Raw genomic sequence first — 17,491 nt, forward strand, 5'->3', positions numbered from 1 at the left:
CACGTCAAAGTGCAAGTAGATAAATAGGTACCGCTCCGGCGGGAAGGTAAACGGTGTTTCCATGCGCTGCTCTGTTTTGCCAGAAGCGGCTTAATCATGCTGGCCACATGACCCAGAAGCTGTACGCCGGCTCCCTAGGCCAGTAAAGCGAGATGAGTGCCGCAACCCCAGAGTCGGTCACGACTGGACCTAATGGTCAGGGGTCCCTTTACCTTTACCTTTCCTCCCCAAGGAGCCCAAGGCAGCAAAGAGATACACAACTTAAAGCAAATACAACACCATCCGAAAACAGTGAAAACTTCCTAAAACCAATCTGTATTTTGCTTCATATTGTTACGTGCCACTCCAATCTTTGCTGAGCCGCTACACGAGATTCCAGTAGTTGGTGTAGGCGTACCTTTGGCACTGAGGCGTGATGACGGCTATAGTGTATTGATCATATAAGGCTTATTTACACATTTATAAAATCATAAAATTGTAGAGCTGGAAGGGACCACAAGGGTCATCTAGTCCAACCCCCTGCAATGCTGGAATCTTTCACCGGACATGAGCTTACTTATGGAGGGGCTCGTAGCAGCAGCACCCCAAGATGTGACAGCTTATTTCATAGCAGCAGCGACAAAAACCCAGCACCATCCTTTCTCTGTAGCCTATCCTGTGCTGCAGGGCACAACCCAGCTTTACTGTTCTTTTCTCTGCTTCCTGGTTACATCCCTTCTGACCCCAACCCCATAGCTTCCCAGCTTTCCATTTCTACCTCAGGAAGAGGCCTCACACCTGCATTCTCACGCCTATTTCCTTTGATCCTGTGTTGTGTTAATGCCTAATCCTTTGATGCTATGAACTCCCTAATTGTTTATCCTCCCCCTGGCCATTCACCTCACAAAGAAGTCTGTCCGACTCCATTAACACTTGTTGATTTTGCTAGGATTGCAATGTCCAAGGCACAACTCATGAAGCCGTTCCTGGGTTAGCTCTTCACATATGCTAATTCCAGGGGGTTGACCGCGGCTAACACCTCTCTTAAATACGCAGGAGTCTGGCTATTGCCAGTCATAACGTACTAGTTCGAATTAAATTCTAAACAATGATTAAACCCAAGCATTTAGCAACCACAGATCCATAACAATATATTACATGATGAGGGTGATGATGACCGAATTGTTTCTTACCTTTCGGAGATGGTTCCACATAATCTAACACAGCTACCTTCTTTCCAAACTGGGAAGCTTCAGAAATAAAAAGAAATCATAGAGTTATTTAAAGGAAAGAGTAAGGCATCACCATTAGGGTGCCAATGGTTTTTTTTTGGGGGGGGGAGGTTTGTTGCTTTGGTGAGTTATGTTTTGCCACTGCCTGTACCCAACATCCACCGCACCTTACTGTAATCACAGTGCATTTAATTTCATTTCACTTCATTCTCACTTTTAATTTGTATACCGCCTTTCTATATTACTATGAATAAGGCAGTCTATAAGCTGAAGAAACAAACAAACAAATAAACAGAAAATACAATGAAGGTCACACACATCCTAAAAATTTGATCCAATACAAAGAAGCATAGAAGCATAGCTATAAAATGAACAATAAAGCAATATCCAATAGCCCATTAGAGTACACAATAACTTAAATTTAGAATACAGTATTACACAATAAATTAAATAACCAAGAGCTGGCCAAGACGCTGTTCCCTTATTTTCATCCCAAATTTCAATGACGGTAACTTTGCTGTCAAATTATGATGTTCCACAATAAATCAGGCCAGAGGTAGCCAATATACCATACTTTTCTGTGTATAAGACTAGGTTTGTTTTCTACTCAAAAACAAGGTTTAAAAACTGGGGGCGTCTTATACATGGGTAGTGGGTAGGGGTGACGGGTGATGGGTTGCAACCGCGAGCTGCAGATTGTCACTGGCGAACTGCAATGTGATTGGCGGCTGTGGCGAAGGGTCGCTTTGTACAGGCTGTGGGAAATGGTTGTGTGATTGGTTGCCGCGTCAAGAGCTGCTATTTACTTCCGCTGTCGGTGATCAGGTAGACGCCTGTAGCAGATGCGAGCGATTGTTAGCAAGCGGTGCGAGTGATTGCAATCGTCGGGCTAGTGATTTACTGCATCCCCCCCCCCACAAAAAACTCAACAACTCTTCTCAATCCTCCCCCAAAAAGCAACAACTTTGGGCCATTTTCTGAAATTGGAGTCCCCAAAATGGGGGGGGGGCGTGTTATACAAGGGGGCGTGTTACACACAGAAAAATACGGTAATCTCTCTCTAGATGTTTTGGGCTATAATTTCCATCAGTCCCAGCCAGCATAGCCAATGGTTAGGGTTGATTGGAGTTGTGGTCCAACAAAACCAGGAGGAAACACTTTGGCTCCTGTGATCTACATTAAACACTATTGTTGCTTGACTCTTAATTGCAACCTCTGGGATGCAGCAGAGAGGCAAAGGCCCCCCCCCCCTCACGCTGCTCTTTGCCTACGGCACCATCCATGTCTTCCTGCCCCTCTTCCTCATCTGACAACACCTGCCGCCCCAGCCCCAAGCCAGTCAGGGTAGTGGGAATCACAAGCCCTCCATTAAAAGCAATCCGGACAAGCAGTCGTCTGCAGCCCCACAAAGGAAAAGTGACCTAGGTTCTGCTGGACCACAGCTCCCATTGTTCTTGACCACTGGTCATGCTGATTGCAGTTGGGAGTCCAAAAACATATGGGAGAACCAGGCTGGCTAATAACCCTGAGCTAGAGCAACAAAAGGATGCGGGTGTCACTGTGGGTTAAACCACAGAGCCTAGGACTTGCCAATCAGAAGGGTGGCGGTTTGAATCCCCAAGACGGGGTGAGCTCCCGTTGCTCAGTCCCTGCTCCTGCCAACCTAGCAGTTCCAAAGCACGTCAAAGTGCAAGTAGATAAATAGGTACCGCTCTGGCGGGAAGGTAAACAGTGTTTCCGTGCGCTGCTCTGGTTCGCCAGATGGCCACATGTCCTGGAAGCTGTACACCGGCTCTCTCGGCCAATAAAGCGAGATGAGCGCTGCAACCCCAGTTGGCCACAACTGGACCTAATGGTCAAGGGTCCCTTTACCTTTAGAGCAACAAAAGCAACTGGGAGGATCACCCTCAGATGAGCTGCCAACTAACACATTGCAATAATGATTTACAGATGCAGACCTTGCTACGGCATGGTGAATTTCATTACCCCTTTTGGGCGAAAGGCCAGGCAGAGATAATGTTGAGATAACTCAACCCAAGGAGAGCCCTGCTAATAATTCGGGCCAAAATCCAGCACCTTGTTCTCAAAACGGACAACAAGATGCCCACGGGAAGCTCAAAAGGAGGACCTGGGCGCCACAGTGCTCTGCCCACCTGAAATTCCTAGCAAAACAGATATTTAGAGGCATAGTGCCCCCGACAGTGGAGACAGAGCATAGCCATTGTAGCAAATAGCCACTGATAGACTATCCACACCTCTGTATGCCCTGCCTCCTTCCCTCAGGAAAACCTGATCTTTAGAGCTCAATCGGAACAAACAGCAATCAGGTTTTCTGCGGATTGTCATTTGTTCCGATCTCAGAGCTAAAGAGCAGGTTTTCCAGGGGAAGGCGGAAGGGGGAATGCGGAACCGCTTTGACCCATGCCTAGAAAAGTGTGGTTCAAGCGGGAAACAGTTCAGGCCACAAGTGGAAGTGTGAACAAGCCCTTTGGGCTTAATGTGAATTGTAAGCCCCTTCTTCCTCCTTTAATTCTCCTCCTCTACCCCCTGCTCTCCCACAGTATTCGTATTCCATCGATTTATAGAACGGTGCTATGATGTTGACAGTTTTATACTCGACCCCTTTCTCAATTGTCCCTAGCAAAGTTAGGTTGCCTCACAACTGCGCATGATGCCATGAATTACCTTCTTTCGCGCAAGCAAGGCCGCCAGATCCTCCCCCGACGACTAGGAGATCATACTCGTGCTTCTCTGAAAGAGAGAAAGGAGATTTTTTATTTATTTTAAGAGCACAATCCAGGAGAGATGATGCTAAGTATCTGAAGAGGCAGCCTGATATTTGGTTGGTCTATTTTGTTATCCACCTTAGGGCCCTCATACTTACGGGACCGCCTCTCCTGATCTGCCCCGCAGAGGACCTTAAGGTCCATGAATAATCATAGTTTAGAGGTCCTGGGCCCTAAGGAAGTCAGATTATGCTCCATCAGCGCCAAGGCCTTCTCACTGATGGCTCCAACCTGGTGGAATGCTCTGTCCCATGAGACCAGGGCCCTGCAGGATTTAACCTCCTTCTGCAGAGCCTGTAAGACAGAGCTATTCCGCCTGACTTTCAATTTGAATTTAGCCTGATCTTTTATTCCCCTTCCTTCCCTCCCCCTCCCCTTTTTATGAAGATTACCTGCTCTGGGATCCCACAGCTAATTCTCCCCTGTTCACCTCGCTGGCCCAAATAGGACTAATTTAGCCAGCTAGCCCTGGTGATCATCTAATGTTTATTGGATGGATTTTCCCCTAAATTGATTTTTGAACTTTGAATTTATTGTTATTCACGCTTTTATACTGTATTTTATGCTGTTTTTTGTTGTATCACAATTGTGCTTTAAATTTGTTGTTAGCCACCTTGAGCCCGGTTTTCTGAACCAGGAAGGGCGGGGTATAAATAAAAAAATATTATTATTGTTATTATCTTGGCGGGGGTGGTTACAGGTTGCTTGCCCTGTGGTACATGGAGTTGAACAGGTGCTGGGAACCTTTTGTTCTTCAGATGTTGCCGAACTACAACTCCCAGCATCCATAGCAAGTGTAGCCAATGGCCAGGGATGATGGGAGAGGTAGTTCTGCAACATCTGGAGGGCCCAATGTTTCACACACCTGGAACAGAACTTTCAGTAATGCCCTGGTTCACATGTAACAGTTAACCATGGTTTAGTTTAACCATAGTTAAAGTCAACCGAACCACCCCCTTGGCTTAATTATGGTTTATTTACTATTACAAGGATTGTTCAGCGCAGTAATCTATGGTATCAGTATTTGGAGGGTCCCCGTCCCCAAGAATGCTCCTATTTTCAGCTGTAAAATTGTAGATGCTGTGAAGCGTGTCATAAATCTCTCTCCCCTCTTTTTTTTTGCTGAGCTTCAGAATGACAGACAGAAACAGAGAGAATCACACAGAAATTTCCTTGCGATGAGCCTGTTTGTGCTCTTGCAAGGCTGTTGCAACAGTAGAAAATATTACCTCAGCTTTCCCCACCCATTCTAGGCAGGAGCAAGCAGGAAAAGTACAAAACAGCTCTAAGCAAGGACATCTCATAACCCGGCACTGAGAATCCAGAAATTTCCAAATCGAGCATGCTGAGTTAGGAAAACAATGCAGAAAATACATGTTTTAATTGCATTCTCAGATGATAAGTCATCATGAAACACAGGGAGACTCTTATGACAGGAGCTGGGTCAAAAGTGTCCCCAAATTTCCATCTGTTTATTTGTGCCGGGGAGAGGGAGACAAACCCCGCCTGTCACATATTTCAGTATTACGAGGGAGGGGCGAAAACAGCTTTGTGGTCTGCGCTCTTTAAGAAGGCCTTGGGAATTGTTTGAGAGGGAAAGGGTTGTTTTTTTCTTGAGGTTTATTTGCCAGATAGGCCGTTGTGCAAAAAACAAACAAACACCAAAGAAATGATTATTTTTAAGCCTGAAACATTATCATCGCTGGGTGCACAAGGGAGGAAATGAGATTTAGCCAAAAAAAACAAAGCAAAAAGAAACCCTATCAACCATCAGATTGCTGAAGTTTTGCTGAGAAGCACAGACAGTATCCGAATCAAGCCAGCCCTCCCCGAGTCGCCTCAGACGGCCCCCAAAATTGGCCAGATTGCATAACAACAAAGCAAATATCATAGAATCAGAGGGATGGAGGGAACGTTACAGGCCATCAAACCCAAGCTGATGTGACAGCCGGCTGCTTCCACTCCTGGCTTCCAAAGCAGACTAGTTTCTCTACTGCCTGTCTCTCACACCTCTAGCATCTTCCCGGCAGGCAAAAAGAGGGAAGAGGAAAAAAAGGTAAGTAGGACAGATTGATAATAGGTTGGACATTCCCTAGGTTATGGGGTGTGGCAGCTCAGTAACAAGGTGTTTATTTGGGGTGTGATTCTGTTTGCAGTTCCTATTTTAGTTTAGGGAAGCTTTTTAATGTTTAATAGATTACAGTGGTAACCTCAGGTTACAGACGCTTCAGGTTACAGACTCTGCTAACCCAGAAATAATACCTCGGGTTAAGAACTTTGCTTCAGGATGAGAACAGAAATTGCGTTCGGGCGGTGCGGCCTCAGCGGGAGGCCCCATTAGCTAAAGTGGTGCTTCAGGTTAAGAACAGTTTCAGGTTAAGAACGGACCTCCGGAACGAATTAAGTACTTAACCCGAGGTACCACTGTATTGTATTTTAATATTCTGTTGGAAGCAGCCCAGAGTGGCTGGGGAAATCCAGCCAGATGGGCGGGGTATAAATAAGAAAAATTATTATTATTATTATTATTATTATTATTATTATTATTATTACAGTGGTACCTCAGGTTAACTGTTCTTAACCTGAAGCACCACTTTAGCTAATGGGGCCTCCTGCTGCTGCCACACCGCCGGAGCATGATTTCTGTTCTCATCCTGAAGCAAAGTTCTTAACCCGAGGTACTATTTCTGGGTTAGTGGAGTCTGTAACCTGAAGCGCATATAACCTGAAGCGTATGTAACCCGAGGTACCACTGTATTATTATTATTTTAGGGGAGGGCTGCAGCTTAGTGGTGGAGCACCTGGTTCACATTGCAGAAGGTCCTGGGTTCAAATCCCCGGCATCTTCAGGTAGGGCTGGGTGAGACCCTGGAGAGCTGAAGTCAGTCAGTGTATAAGACAGTACTGAGTTGGATAGACCAATGGTTGAACTCTGTTCCTATGTACTTAGTATTATCAGAATAACCGTCTATTAGATTCCTTACCTATCCTTCACTGCAAGGTCCCAGGGGAGGTGAAAACAATGCAAAAATATAAGATTTAAAAAATATAAAAATGCAAGATTAAAATCGGTTAAGACAGTTGGCAGTCAAAAGAATATACCGCATTGCAGGGGTTGCAAGAGAATCTTCCCTTGCCAGGCTGATCTCTATAAACACAGACTCAAACTGTGTACGCACATTACACTTAACCCAAAGAATGCTGGGAACTGTAGTTCACCCTCACAGAGCTATAGTTCCCAACAGCCTTAACAAACTAGATCCTTTGGGGTGAGTCAGGTGAGTCAGCTCAGAAGCAGATCCTACTGTGGTTCGAAGGACCTCCCCCCCCAAATTAGCAATGTTGATAAATACCGTATTCAAATTGCTACGATCTTTTAAAAATGGGTCTAACTGTATTTTGAATGTTGTACCACCGCAGTGACTGGATGGGTGCTCGCATCAAGGAAACCCCCCTCCCCCCAAAAAGCTTTCCTGAATGTAACAGGTTTTTTAAACTAGATTGTTGTTCAGTTTCATTACTTTTGTACTTGATCGATTAAAGATTAAAGTTGTGAATTGCTCACATACAGTGGTTAATTGGGCTGCACAGTGGACGCTCAGGTTGAGAATGTGATCCGTGTGGGAGGCACGTTTGCAACCCACAGCGCGCGCAACCCGCAGCGCCACGTCTGCGCACGTGCAGGTTGCGATTCAGCACGTCGGCGCATGCACAAAGTGCAGTTTAGCGCTTCTGCACATGTGCGACCGCTGAAACCCAGAAGTAATCCATTCCGGTACTTCCGGGTTTCGGCGGGTCCGTAACCCGAAAAAACACAACCTTAAGCGTCTGTAAGGTATGACTGTATATGAATGTGCCAACCAAAACAACAAATCTCCCCACAAGCATAGCATAGTAAGCGCCATTAGACAGTGGAACAGACTCCCACAAGAAATGGCGGACTCTCCTTCCTTGGATGTTTTTAAGCAGAGGTTGGATGGACATCTGTCGTGTTTTAAACAAGCTGAGATTCCTTCATTGCAGAGGGTTGGACTAGATGACCCTTGGGGTCGCTTCTGACTCTACAATTCTATGATTTTGTATCAGGTAAAAGGCATGTCTACAATAGTTCTCCCTGACATCTACACAGGAAAATTTACAGTCATGCCTCGGGTTAAATTTGCTTCAAGTTGAGCGCATTCGAGTTGCGCTCCACGGCAAACCGGAAGTAACGGAGCTAGTTACTTCCGGGTTTCGCCGCTAGATGCTCAAAATGACGTCACGCACATGCGCCGAAGCAGCGAAAAGCGACACGCGCGTGACAAGACATGCCATCACTAGATACGTTTACCTCTAGATGCGAACGTGGCTCCGGAACGGATCCCGTTCGTATCTAGAGGTACCACTGTATTTGCAATAGTGCATCTGGTCATGGAAGTGAACACCTGCAGTTTGAAGAGCTACAAGACAGAAACAGGTTGATCCCTAGAGTAAGAACTAGGCCTTGCCACCCGGATAAAGTAAACAGTAATGTTTGGAACAACCTCTTTGCCTAGCCAGCTGGAGCGAGTGTGAATCACAGCCAGGGAATCAAGCAAAGAGCCTAATTGCAGTTGGTAGACTTTAGGTAACCAAAGAAAAGTACAGGGGCAGGTGAGTGAAGATGTGATAACACTGGTGGACTTTGTGACAAGGCCCCTCACAGAGACACCTTTCAGAGAAAGAATGTAATCGTGCAAGAAGGTACCATCCAGGCAACACAATTATTTCATAGCTGACACTTTTTAAGCTACTACAGCAAGAGAAAAGCCCTTGTGGAGACTTGCATATAGGCCTGTTTTGCACACGCAAGTCAAACCATGGTTTAGTGTGAAGACAGGAAAGAGATTACCTGGCCTTTGTGTTACTGAAATCCAGGCTTGCGGTTTACTTTTCTCCAGACTAATCACAACCTGTAAAACCCAGAACAAACCGGGAGCCCACATGTTCACACTAAACCATGGTTTGGCGTGGCGTGCTATGGAAGCAAGCACACAAACCAATTGCTACATGTCCTATTCTGGACAGAGCACAAAACACTGGTTGGTCTTTTAAGATGTCACTGGATTCTTGCATTTTATTTCATAGCTTGGAACCCTATGATTTGCAGGTCTATGTAGATGGCAGGCCATCAGCTGTTGAGAGAAATCAATTATTTGTATTTACAAATGGGTGCTTTGTTGACATAATCCTCCCGCTTGACAAAACCTGAAGGATTTGGGCCTAGCATACTTTAAGGAGACCTCAGACCTTTTATCCCAGCTCAGTCACTGATATCATTCAGCACGGATAGCCATCTTTTATGTTATAGAGGCCTAAATGGCCTCAAATAGAATTTGGGCATTTTAGGTTGTGGAACATTCGTCCGGCAGAGATGCGACAGGCACTCTCGCTTTTGACTTTCAAGTGTCTCTTAAAAACCTTTTTATGCCTTTGTAGGAGTTTAACTTTTATTTTTGAATAGCCAGTACACCCCTGTGCATTTTTATCTTTTAAATTGTGTTTTAGGGTTCAACACCGCCTTGATATTTCGCATTTCTGGTGGTACAGAAATACTTTGGCAAACAAATAAAACTCTTCCCTTTGCACTGCTAAATTAATCTGAGGACTGGCAGATCCAAAAATGTAAATAACCATCTTGGTACCCACTCACCATTTTTGTGTGTTATTTCTAATTTCTTGATAACTTAGGCACCAAGGCAGGAAGTACAGGTCACCCACCTAAGATATGTGCTCTTAAACACCCTGCCTATAATTGGCAAGGCAGACATTCAACAGGTGGAGCATTCCAGGCACTTGGTTTGGACCCCTCTTCTCTATCCTGGCAGAAGTCTAACTGACAGAACATGGCATGGCAAGGCAGGCATTCAACGGGTGGAGCATTCCAGGCATTTGGGTGGGACCCCTCTTCTCTAACCTAGCAGAAATCAAACTGGTATATATGTATATATATATCTCACATAGCTGTCAACCTTTCCCTTTTCTTGCGAGGAATCCTATTCGGAATAAGGGGATTTCCCTTAAAAAAGGGGAAACGTTGACAGCTATGAGATATATATCTATATAAACACACACCCTGCTTAAGTGTAGGAAAAAACACAAAGCAGCCCAAAAAAGATAAAGCAATAAAAGTATCCCTTAAAAAATTAGGACCAGTTAAAAACATACAGAAAGTTAAGACCACAATCAAATAGACTAAAGCTGCACAGATTTTCTCAGCGTAATAATGACCATTGCTGGCTGCTCTTTTTCTTCCCTGCCTCCTACTGCCGTGGCTTAAAGCGGTGGTGTAGCAGGCAGGAATTCAACAGGCAAAGCCTCCCCCCAATAGGGGAGAATGCAAAGGCGGAACCCCAGGCTGGGAAGGCTTCCCCGGTTGGATTCCTGCCTGCCAGGGTCCTCTCCTCTCCAGCCCAGCTTTGCAGAGGCGCCTGCTCCGTCTCCGCCCGCTTGCGACCCCCGCCGACCATGGGGAATCCCCGTACCTGAAGACAGGGCCCGCGCTGTACGGCAGAGCCCGGGCTTGCGTAGGAAGCGCCGGCTCGCTCGGCACAGCGCCGCCATGCTGCTGTACGGCAGCCCAGCTTCCCCACGTGGACCCCGGCCTCGGATCAGGGGCTGCCCGCGCGAGTGCCTGCTCGCGCCGCCTCAGACGCCCCGTCGCCGAGGGAGGAGGAGGAGGAGCCAGGCGGGCGGCGCGGAGAAGGGTCGCCTTAGGTGCCGGGTAGGTGAGACTCGCGGGGGAGGAGTCCGCGGTGGGAAGGGCCCAGCCCAATGGGGGTGGGGCCGGAGAGGGAGGGGCCAGCCACCTCTCCTCTTTCCTGGCAGAGGTTCAACTGGTAGAGTACGGCTTGGCAAAGGCAGGCATTCAACAGGTGGAGCACTACGGGCAGCACAGTGCACCCATCTAAGAGACGTGCTCTGAAACACCCTGGCTATAATTGGCAAGGCAGGCTGAAATATACTCAGAGTCGCAAGGTGATTTCATGCTCTTTATTCAGTTCATAGTGGTGAGGAGGAATGAATGAAGGTCCCCTCAAAGTATCTGCTTTATATACATTATTTACACAATGGGCTGCACATGATTGGCTAATTCCGGAATTCTACTGTAAGCCAATCAGGTTGTGGATTCACTTCTATCTGGAGCAGGATTGGGTGGTTCCTGCCAACCAATCATACTGCTGCATTGTTCTAGGACCAATCAGACTGCTGCATTCTGAATCCTATTGTTCTAGGACCAATCAGACTGCTGCATTCTGAATCCTATTGTTCTAGGACCAATCAGACTGCTGCATTCTGAATCCTATTGTTCTAGGACCAATCAGACTGCTGCATTCTGAATCCTATTGTTCTAGGACCAATCAGACTGCTTCAGTTTGGATCCTATTCAACTCAGTACATAACACAGGCATTCAACAGGTGGAGCATTCCAGGCACTTGGGTGGGACCCCCTTCTCTACCCTGGCACAGGTTGGTAGACTAGGGCTTGGCAAAACAGGTGGAGCAATCCAGGCACTTCGTTTGGAGCCCTCTTCCCTACTCTGGCAGAGGTCCAACTGGTAAAGCACTGCTTGGCAATAGCAGGCATTCATTAGGTGGAGCATTCCAGGCACTTGGGTGGGACCCCTCTTCTCTACCCTGGCAGAGGTCCAACAGGTAAAGCATAGCTTGGCAAGGAAGGCATTCAACAGGTGGAGCATTCCTTTGCGCAGATAGTAGGTTGGGAATGGCTGGAAGGTGGTTGTTTTTGTTTACACTGCGTTGTTTGTGTGATTCTGCTTACTAAGACGGACTTGTTGCTGTTTAGTCAGAGCACATCACAAGAGGAACAGGAAGGAAACGATGTCTGTGCAACCAAAGACAGGCGTAGGCAAACTCGGGCCTCCAGATGTTTTGAGACTACAATTCCCATCATCCCAGACTACTGGTCCTGCTAGCTAGGGATAATGGGAGTTGTAGTTCCAAAACATCTGGAGGGCCAAGTTTGCCTATGCCTGTCCAAAGATGTTGATGAACTGTAGCTCTATGACTTTGTCAGATCCCCTATGCCTCCTTCCCAAAACACAGTGCCTCCTTACCCAGCTTTAGGAAGGCAGCATGAGGGCTGCGGGGACGTCAAAGGTTGCCGAGGGCCACCAAAAAGCCTTTGAGGGCCACATACAGCCCTCAGGCCATGTGTTGGGCCGCCCTGAATTCTAGACAAAGGTCCCAGGTTCCGCCATCCTGATATATGAACTGACAGACAACCCAACCTGAGGGCAGTCAGCCCTGTATAGAATAGTGCATTTGAAAACATGCTCTAACAAAATGGAACCTCAAATCAAATCCTTGCAGGCTGCCTGGGTTACTCCCAGCATTCCCTATCGCTGCAACTTGACACAAAAACCCTGCACAAACACTATGCAATAGAAAAAAAGGCAAAGGGACCCCTGACCATTAGGTCCAGTCGTGGCCGACTCTGGGGTTGCAGTGCTCACATTGTTTTATTGGCTGAGGGAGCTGGCGTACAGCTTCCGGGTCATGTGGCCAGCATGACTAAGCCGCTTCTGGCAACCAGAGCAGCGCACGGAAACGCCGTTTACCTTCCCGGCAGAGCGGTACCTATTTATCTACTTGCACTTTTGACGTGCTTTCAAACTGCTAGGTTGGCAGCAGCAGGGACCGAGCAATGGGAGCTCACCCCGTCACGGGGATTCGAACCGCTGACCTTCTGATTGGCAAGCCCTAGGCTCTGTGGTTTAGATCACAGTGCCACCCGCGTCCTTATATGCAATAGTAAGAAATATCATTATCCCTACCCCATCCTCTGCCATCGCTCTCTCTCCCGGTGCCGGATTTTCGTATAAGCTAAACAAGCTATAGCTTTAGGGCCCCACTCTCTTGGGGGCCCCAAAAAAAATTAAAGGGGGGGGAAACCTGGATGTACATTTCCAAAATATAAGATAAAAAACAAATAGAATAAAACCTACATACAGCAACAGTGTTTTGTGTTGTGTAGCCTACTATGAGGGAAGTAATGGGTCCCGCCCACTAGCCTGCTCCCTAAAATATCACTGGTTTGCTCATTTCTATATATAGGGTGCCTAGGGTGAGTCTTTGTAAACTGTGTTTCTAAAGGAACTTTTGTTATTGCCAAATGCCAGTGTGTCTGCATTATTCAGTTTGTTATGAATAAAAAATCATTTTAAGTTAGAGCTTAATAATTATTTCACTATTAATATAAAGGTAAAGGTAAAGGTACCCCTGCCCGAGCGGGCCAGTCTTGACAGACTCTGGGGTTTGTGCGCCCATCTCACATCTATAGGCCGGGGGCCAGCGCTGTCCGGAGACACTTCCGGGTCACGTGGCCAGCGTGACAAAGCTGTATCTGGCGAGCCAGCGCAGCACACGGAACGCCGTTTACCTTCCCGCTGGTAAGCGGTACCTATTTATCTACTTGCACCTGGGGGTGCTTTCGAACTGCTAGGTTGGCAGGCGCTGGGACCGAGCAGCGGGAGCGCACCCCGCCGCGGGGATTTGAACCGCCGACCTTTCGATCGGCAAGCCCTAGGCGCTGAGGCTTTTACCCACAGCGCCACCCGCGTCCCTCTCACTATTAATATACTTCTTCTTAATTGTATTTCACTATTAACATACTTCTCCGTAACTGTATTTCAGTTCCAACAATTACTTGATAAAATACATATTTTGTTATGTGCAAATGGCTTTAGATACCTATTAGGTCCATAAATTACCATATAGCATATATTCAACACACAAAAAAACAGGCACAATTTGTTGTTGACAAAGGACAGCTGGACATATAAAGGGCCCCATTACCTTCAGTAGCTTAGGGCCTCATCAGACCTAAATCCTGCCCTGCTCTCTCCCCTCGCTTTCCCCCCAATATCAATAACAATAAAGTCCCACACCGAATGTAAACGAACTGTGAAAAAGACTCGATTAATTGAAAGTGGAGACGCTGTATGTACTTTTCCTTGTTTATTTGTTTGCTTTGTAACGCAGAAAATCTTTAATAAAAATTAATTTCAAAACAGTGCGAGTCTTTTCATATGAAATTGTATTTGCCATGCAAGTAATCACCTTGAAGACAGTTATCTGGGAGGTAATTACTCGCCTGGTACTGATACGGCAAGTGCAATTTCGTATGAAAGAACTTCACCTCCACAGAGAGTGGAATAAATCCCTTCCAGCCATTCATGTCCAAGAGCAGTTCTTTGTTGGCCCAATTTCCTGTGCATCAAGGTGACGTTAAAGACATTAGAAGCTTTGTGGGCACAGACGGGATTTAATTTCACCTCTGGCTCCTCTTTTCAATGTCAATACCTGGCCATATAAACATATAAAAGGTTGATTATAAAGGAAGGGAAATGCTGGTGTAACTTGATCCAAAAACCTTAGTCTCTTCCAGCATTGGTCTTTTGCATGTTGAAAGCCCAGCGGCTTTGCTTAGTCATGGATTCATCACATTGCTATCTATCGAAACATTTGTTGAAGCGATGTGTCAGCATGGATGCCGTGTTGTGAAATGTACACTGCACACGTCTAAAAAACAGAGAGGGGTAGATTGTTTTGCGCCTTTGATGGAATTGTTGTTCCACTCCTTTGCAGAGTTATGCAGACTTACCAGTTCATAGAATATTATTGTTGTATTGCTGTTCATTTAATCTCTGTACCACTTCATATTTTTAAGGGTGGAAACAATCTCAAAGCGGGTTACATCCTGCATTAAAACAGCAAACAATATACAGTGGTACCTCGGGTTACATACGCTTCAGGTTATATACGCTTCAGGTTACAGACTCCGCTAACCCAGAAATAGTTACCTCAGGTTAAGTACTTTGCATCAGGATGAGAACAGAAATCAGGCACTGGCGGTGCGGCAGCAGCGGGAGGCCCCATTAGCTAAAGTGGTGCTTCAGGTTAAGAACAGTTTCAGGTTAAGTACGGACCTCCGGAACGAATTAAGTACTTAAACCGAGGTACCACTATAATCCAGAACAGAACATTGCTGAAGAAAGTCAGATATAAAGTATCCATTTAAAGCAATGTAATTAACAGGAAAAGGGATGCGGGTGGTTAAACCACAGAGCCTAGGGCTTGCCGATCAGAAGGTTGGCGGTTCGAATCCCCGCAACGGGGTGAGCTGCTGTTATTCGGTCCCAGCTCCTGCCAGCCTAGCAGTTCGAAAGCACGTCAAAAGTACAAGTAGATAAATAGGTACCACTCTGGCAGGAAGGTAAACGGTGTTTCCGTGCGCTGCTCTGGTTCGCCAGAAGCGGCTTAGTCATGCTGGCCACATGACCTGGAAGCTGTACGCCGGCTCCCTCGGCCAGTAAAGCGAGATGAGTGCCGCAACCCCAGAGTTGTTCATGACTGGACCTAATGGTCAGGGGTCCCTTTACCTTTAATTAACAGGAAACTATTATCTTAAATGTTTCAAAATGAAACACTACAAAGGAGGTCAAGTACAGAATGCACATTTAACACAGCAAAGTTAAAAATATATATATTTTAAAACAGCTCAAAAGGAAACAGGATCAAAACAGAGGATGGCGGCAGGGCTGTGTCCTCAAATCAGGAGAGTCATGAATAAGGGGCTGATGGCTGTCTCACAGAGGCCTCCACCACTCACATTGTTGTCATAACGGCACTTTCGACCACTGGTCCTTGGGGTGTTGTTTCGTGGCCATCAGCCACTTCTGCCATTGTTGCAAGTGGGGCAGAAGTGAAATTGTTGATGCAGATGTTGTTACAGGATCAGTTCCAGCACTAATTTAATTCTGGGTGTTTGGATGCATCCTATTACCGTATTTTTCGCTCCATAAGACGCACTTTTTTCCTCCTAAAAAGTAAGGGGAAATGTCTGTGCATCTTATGGAACGAATGCTTGGTCCCTGGAGCCGAATTGCCCAGGGGCAAAAAGCAGATCGTACTTTTTTAAAAAAAGAAAGAGGGAAGGGGGTGTTGAAACAAAGCCGCTGAACAGCTGATCAGCAAGCGATCGGGAGAGAGATAAGGGACTCTAGTGATAAAGGAGGCTGCCTGGGAGGGGGGGGGTAAAGACAGTGAACTTGCGAGAGGAGACAGGAACACTAAAACAAGCAATGAGGAGAGAAATTAGAAGAAAAGGAGGAGCAAAAAACTGTTCCAGCAATGGCGCAAAAACATGGTTACAAAGCACGGATCCACATGGATCCTCAGGATTTTTGCATTGGGCTACCCCAAACTCACCGTCAAATCACATATCATGACTGTGGCCACAGCATGAACCACAAAAATCATACATCCACTGTTTCGTTCAGAATATTTTTTTTCTTGTTTTCCTCCTCTAAAAACTAGGTGCGCCTTATGGTCAGGTGTGTCTTATGGAGCGAAAAATACGGTAATCCGGGAACTTGTCCTAAGCCCTTGATCCTACAGATCTGATGCTGATGGGGATGGCTCCTGTTTACTAAGACATGTTTGCTGTTGGCAGATTTAGCACATCAGCATTTTGGCTTCCCTAGAGATGTCGCAATAATTACATGCTGAGCAGATGTGAACCTGCACAAATGATCCCCAGGAGGGGCAGTGATGGGCCCAGGCTGAAAAAGGTTGCTGACCCCTGGTTTAGTCAATACAAATGTGCGTTGTTGTTGTTTTTTTAAATGCAATAGGTTAATTGATTAAAAGTTGCCGTGATAATAAATAATAACAATAATTTCAACAATGCCCTCTCACAGCTAGCCCTACCAAAGTTTTTTGACGGCGGCTTGCATTTTTGCAGGCTCTGTGCTGCGCTCCAGCTGCATCTATGCTTGCCACATCAGCCCTGACCTTTGGAACAGCACACAATGGGAAAGCAATAGCATTCCAGGCAGCATTAATTGCACCACAGGAATTTCTGGAGTTGGTCTCAACAGACTCGCAGCACCGTCTGCACCATGTTTACACAGACGTGAGTTGTCTTGAACTCAGTGGAGTTTGCTACCTGGTAAGTCAGGTTGCGGTCTGAGAACGAGAAGCTGGACAGCTGCGTGTGGAAATACCAGGAGGTGGGGGGGGGGAGAGGAGGTCTTTGCACATGTGCTGCAAGCGCAGAATGTGATCCTGAGCATGGGATCCAGCTTTTGGGAAACCTCTCCTTCAAAGAACAAAAATTAGGCAAGTTTCCAGCCTGTTTAAGATGCTTGGGAAATTGCAAGGGCAGCGTTTGCCTGGCTTCTTGAGCTCCTCAGTTTTTATTTTTTTAAAAACGACAACAAGGCAAGCTGCTAGCCCTTACGATTATGCTTGGAAAGTATGGGCTGTGCTTGGCTGAGTATGGATACTTTTGCTACCCTGCAGAAAAAGTCTATTGCGCTAGCTCTTGTTTAGCAGAAGCCTCAACAAATCATGTTAAATAATACACGTTAAACCTCTCAGGTTAAAATGCTAAGCTTGATCATGCATGATCATAGCTGTTATTTCCACTTCAGGAAGTTGGGGTGGAAA

General features: G+C 46.3%; 2 protein-coding genes across 3 annotated transcripts in view; one reads left to right on the forward strand and one right to left on the reverse strand.

Annotated features, from left to right (window-relative positions):
* TXNRD2 (thioredoxin reductase 2) overlaps nucleotides 1-10,636 on the reverse strand; it is a 65,357-nt gene extending 54,721 nt beyond the window's left edge. The window contains exons 1-3 of the mRNA XM_082203302.1: nucleotides 10,501-10,636; nucleotides 3,897-3,962; nucleotides 1,173-1,229 (exon numbers count right to left, since the gene is read on the reverse strand). Coding sequence (XP_082059428.1) covers nucleotides 1,173-1,229; nucleotides 3,897-3,962; nucleotides 10,501-10,579 — 202 coding nt within the window. The 5' untranslated portion in view covers nucleotides 10,580-10,636. The remainder of the gene's footprint in view (nucleotides 1-1,172; nucleotides 1,230-3,896; nucleotides 3,963-10,500) is intronic.
* The window catches only part of COMT (catechol-O-methyltransferase), a gene marked incomplete at its 5' end in the record, with an annotated part of 40,062 nt that continues 33,148 nt past the window's right edge, over nucleotides 10,578-17,491 (forward strand). The window contains one exon of one of the 2 annotated variants that reach the window (XM_082203406.1): nucleotides 10,578-10,739. In XM_082203406.1, coding sequence (XP_082059532.1) covers nucleotides 10,578-10,739 — 162 coding nt within the window. Of the gene's footprint in view, nucleotides 10,740-16,796; nucleotides 16,992-17,491 lie in introns of those variants that run through there. The other variant, XM_082203405.1, reaches the window with a different exon arrangement.

Source organism: Podarcis vaucheri, assembly GCF_965113315.1.
Source record: "Podarcis vaucheri genome assembly, chromosome: 16".
Taxonomy (NCBI): Eukaryota; Metazoa; Chordata; class Lepidosauria; order Squamata; family Lacertidae; genus Podarcis; species Podarcis vaucheri.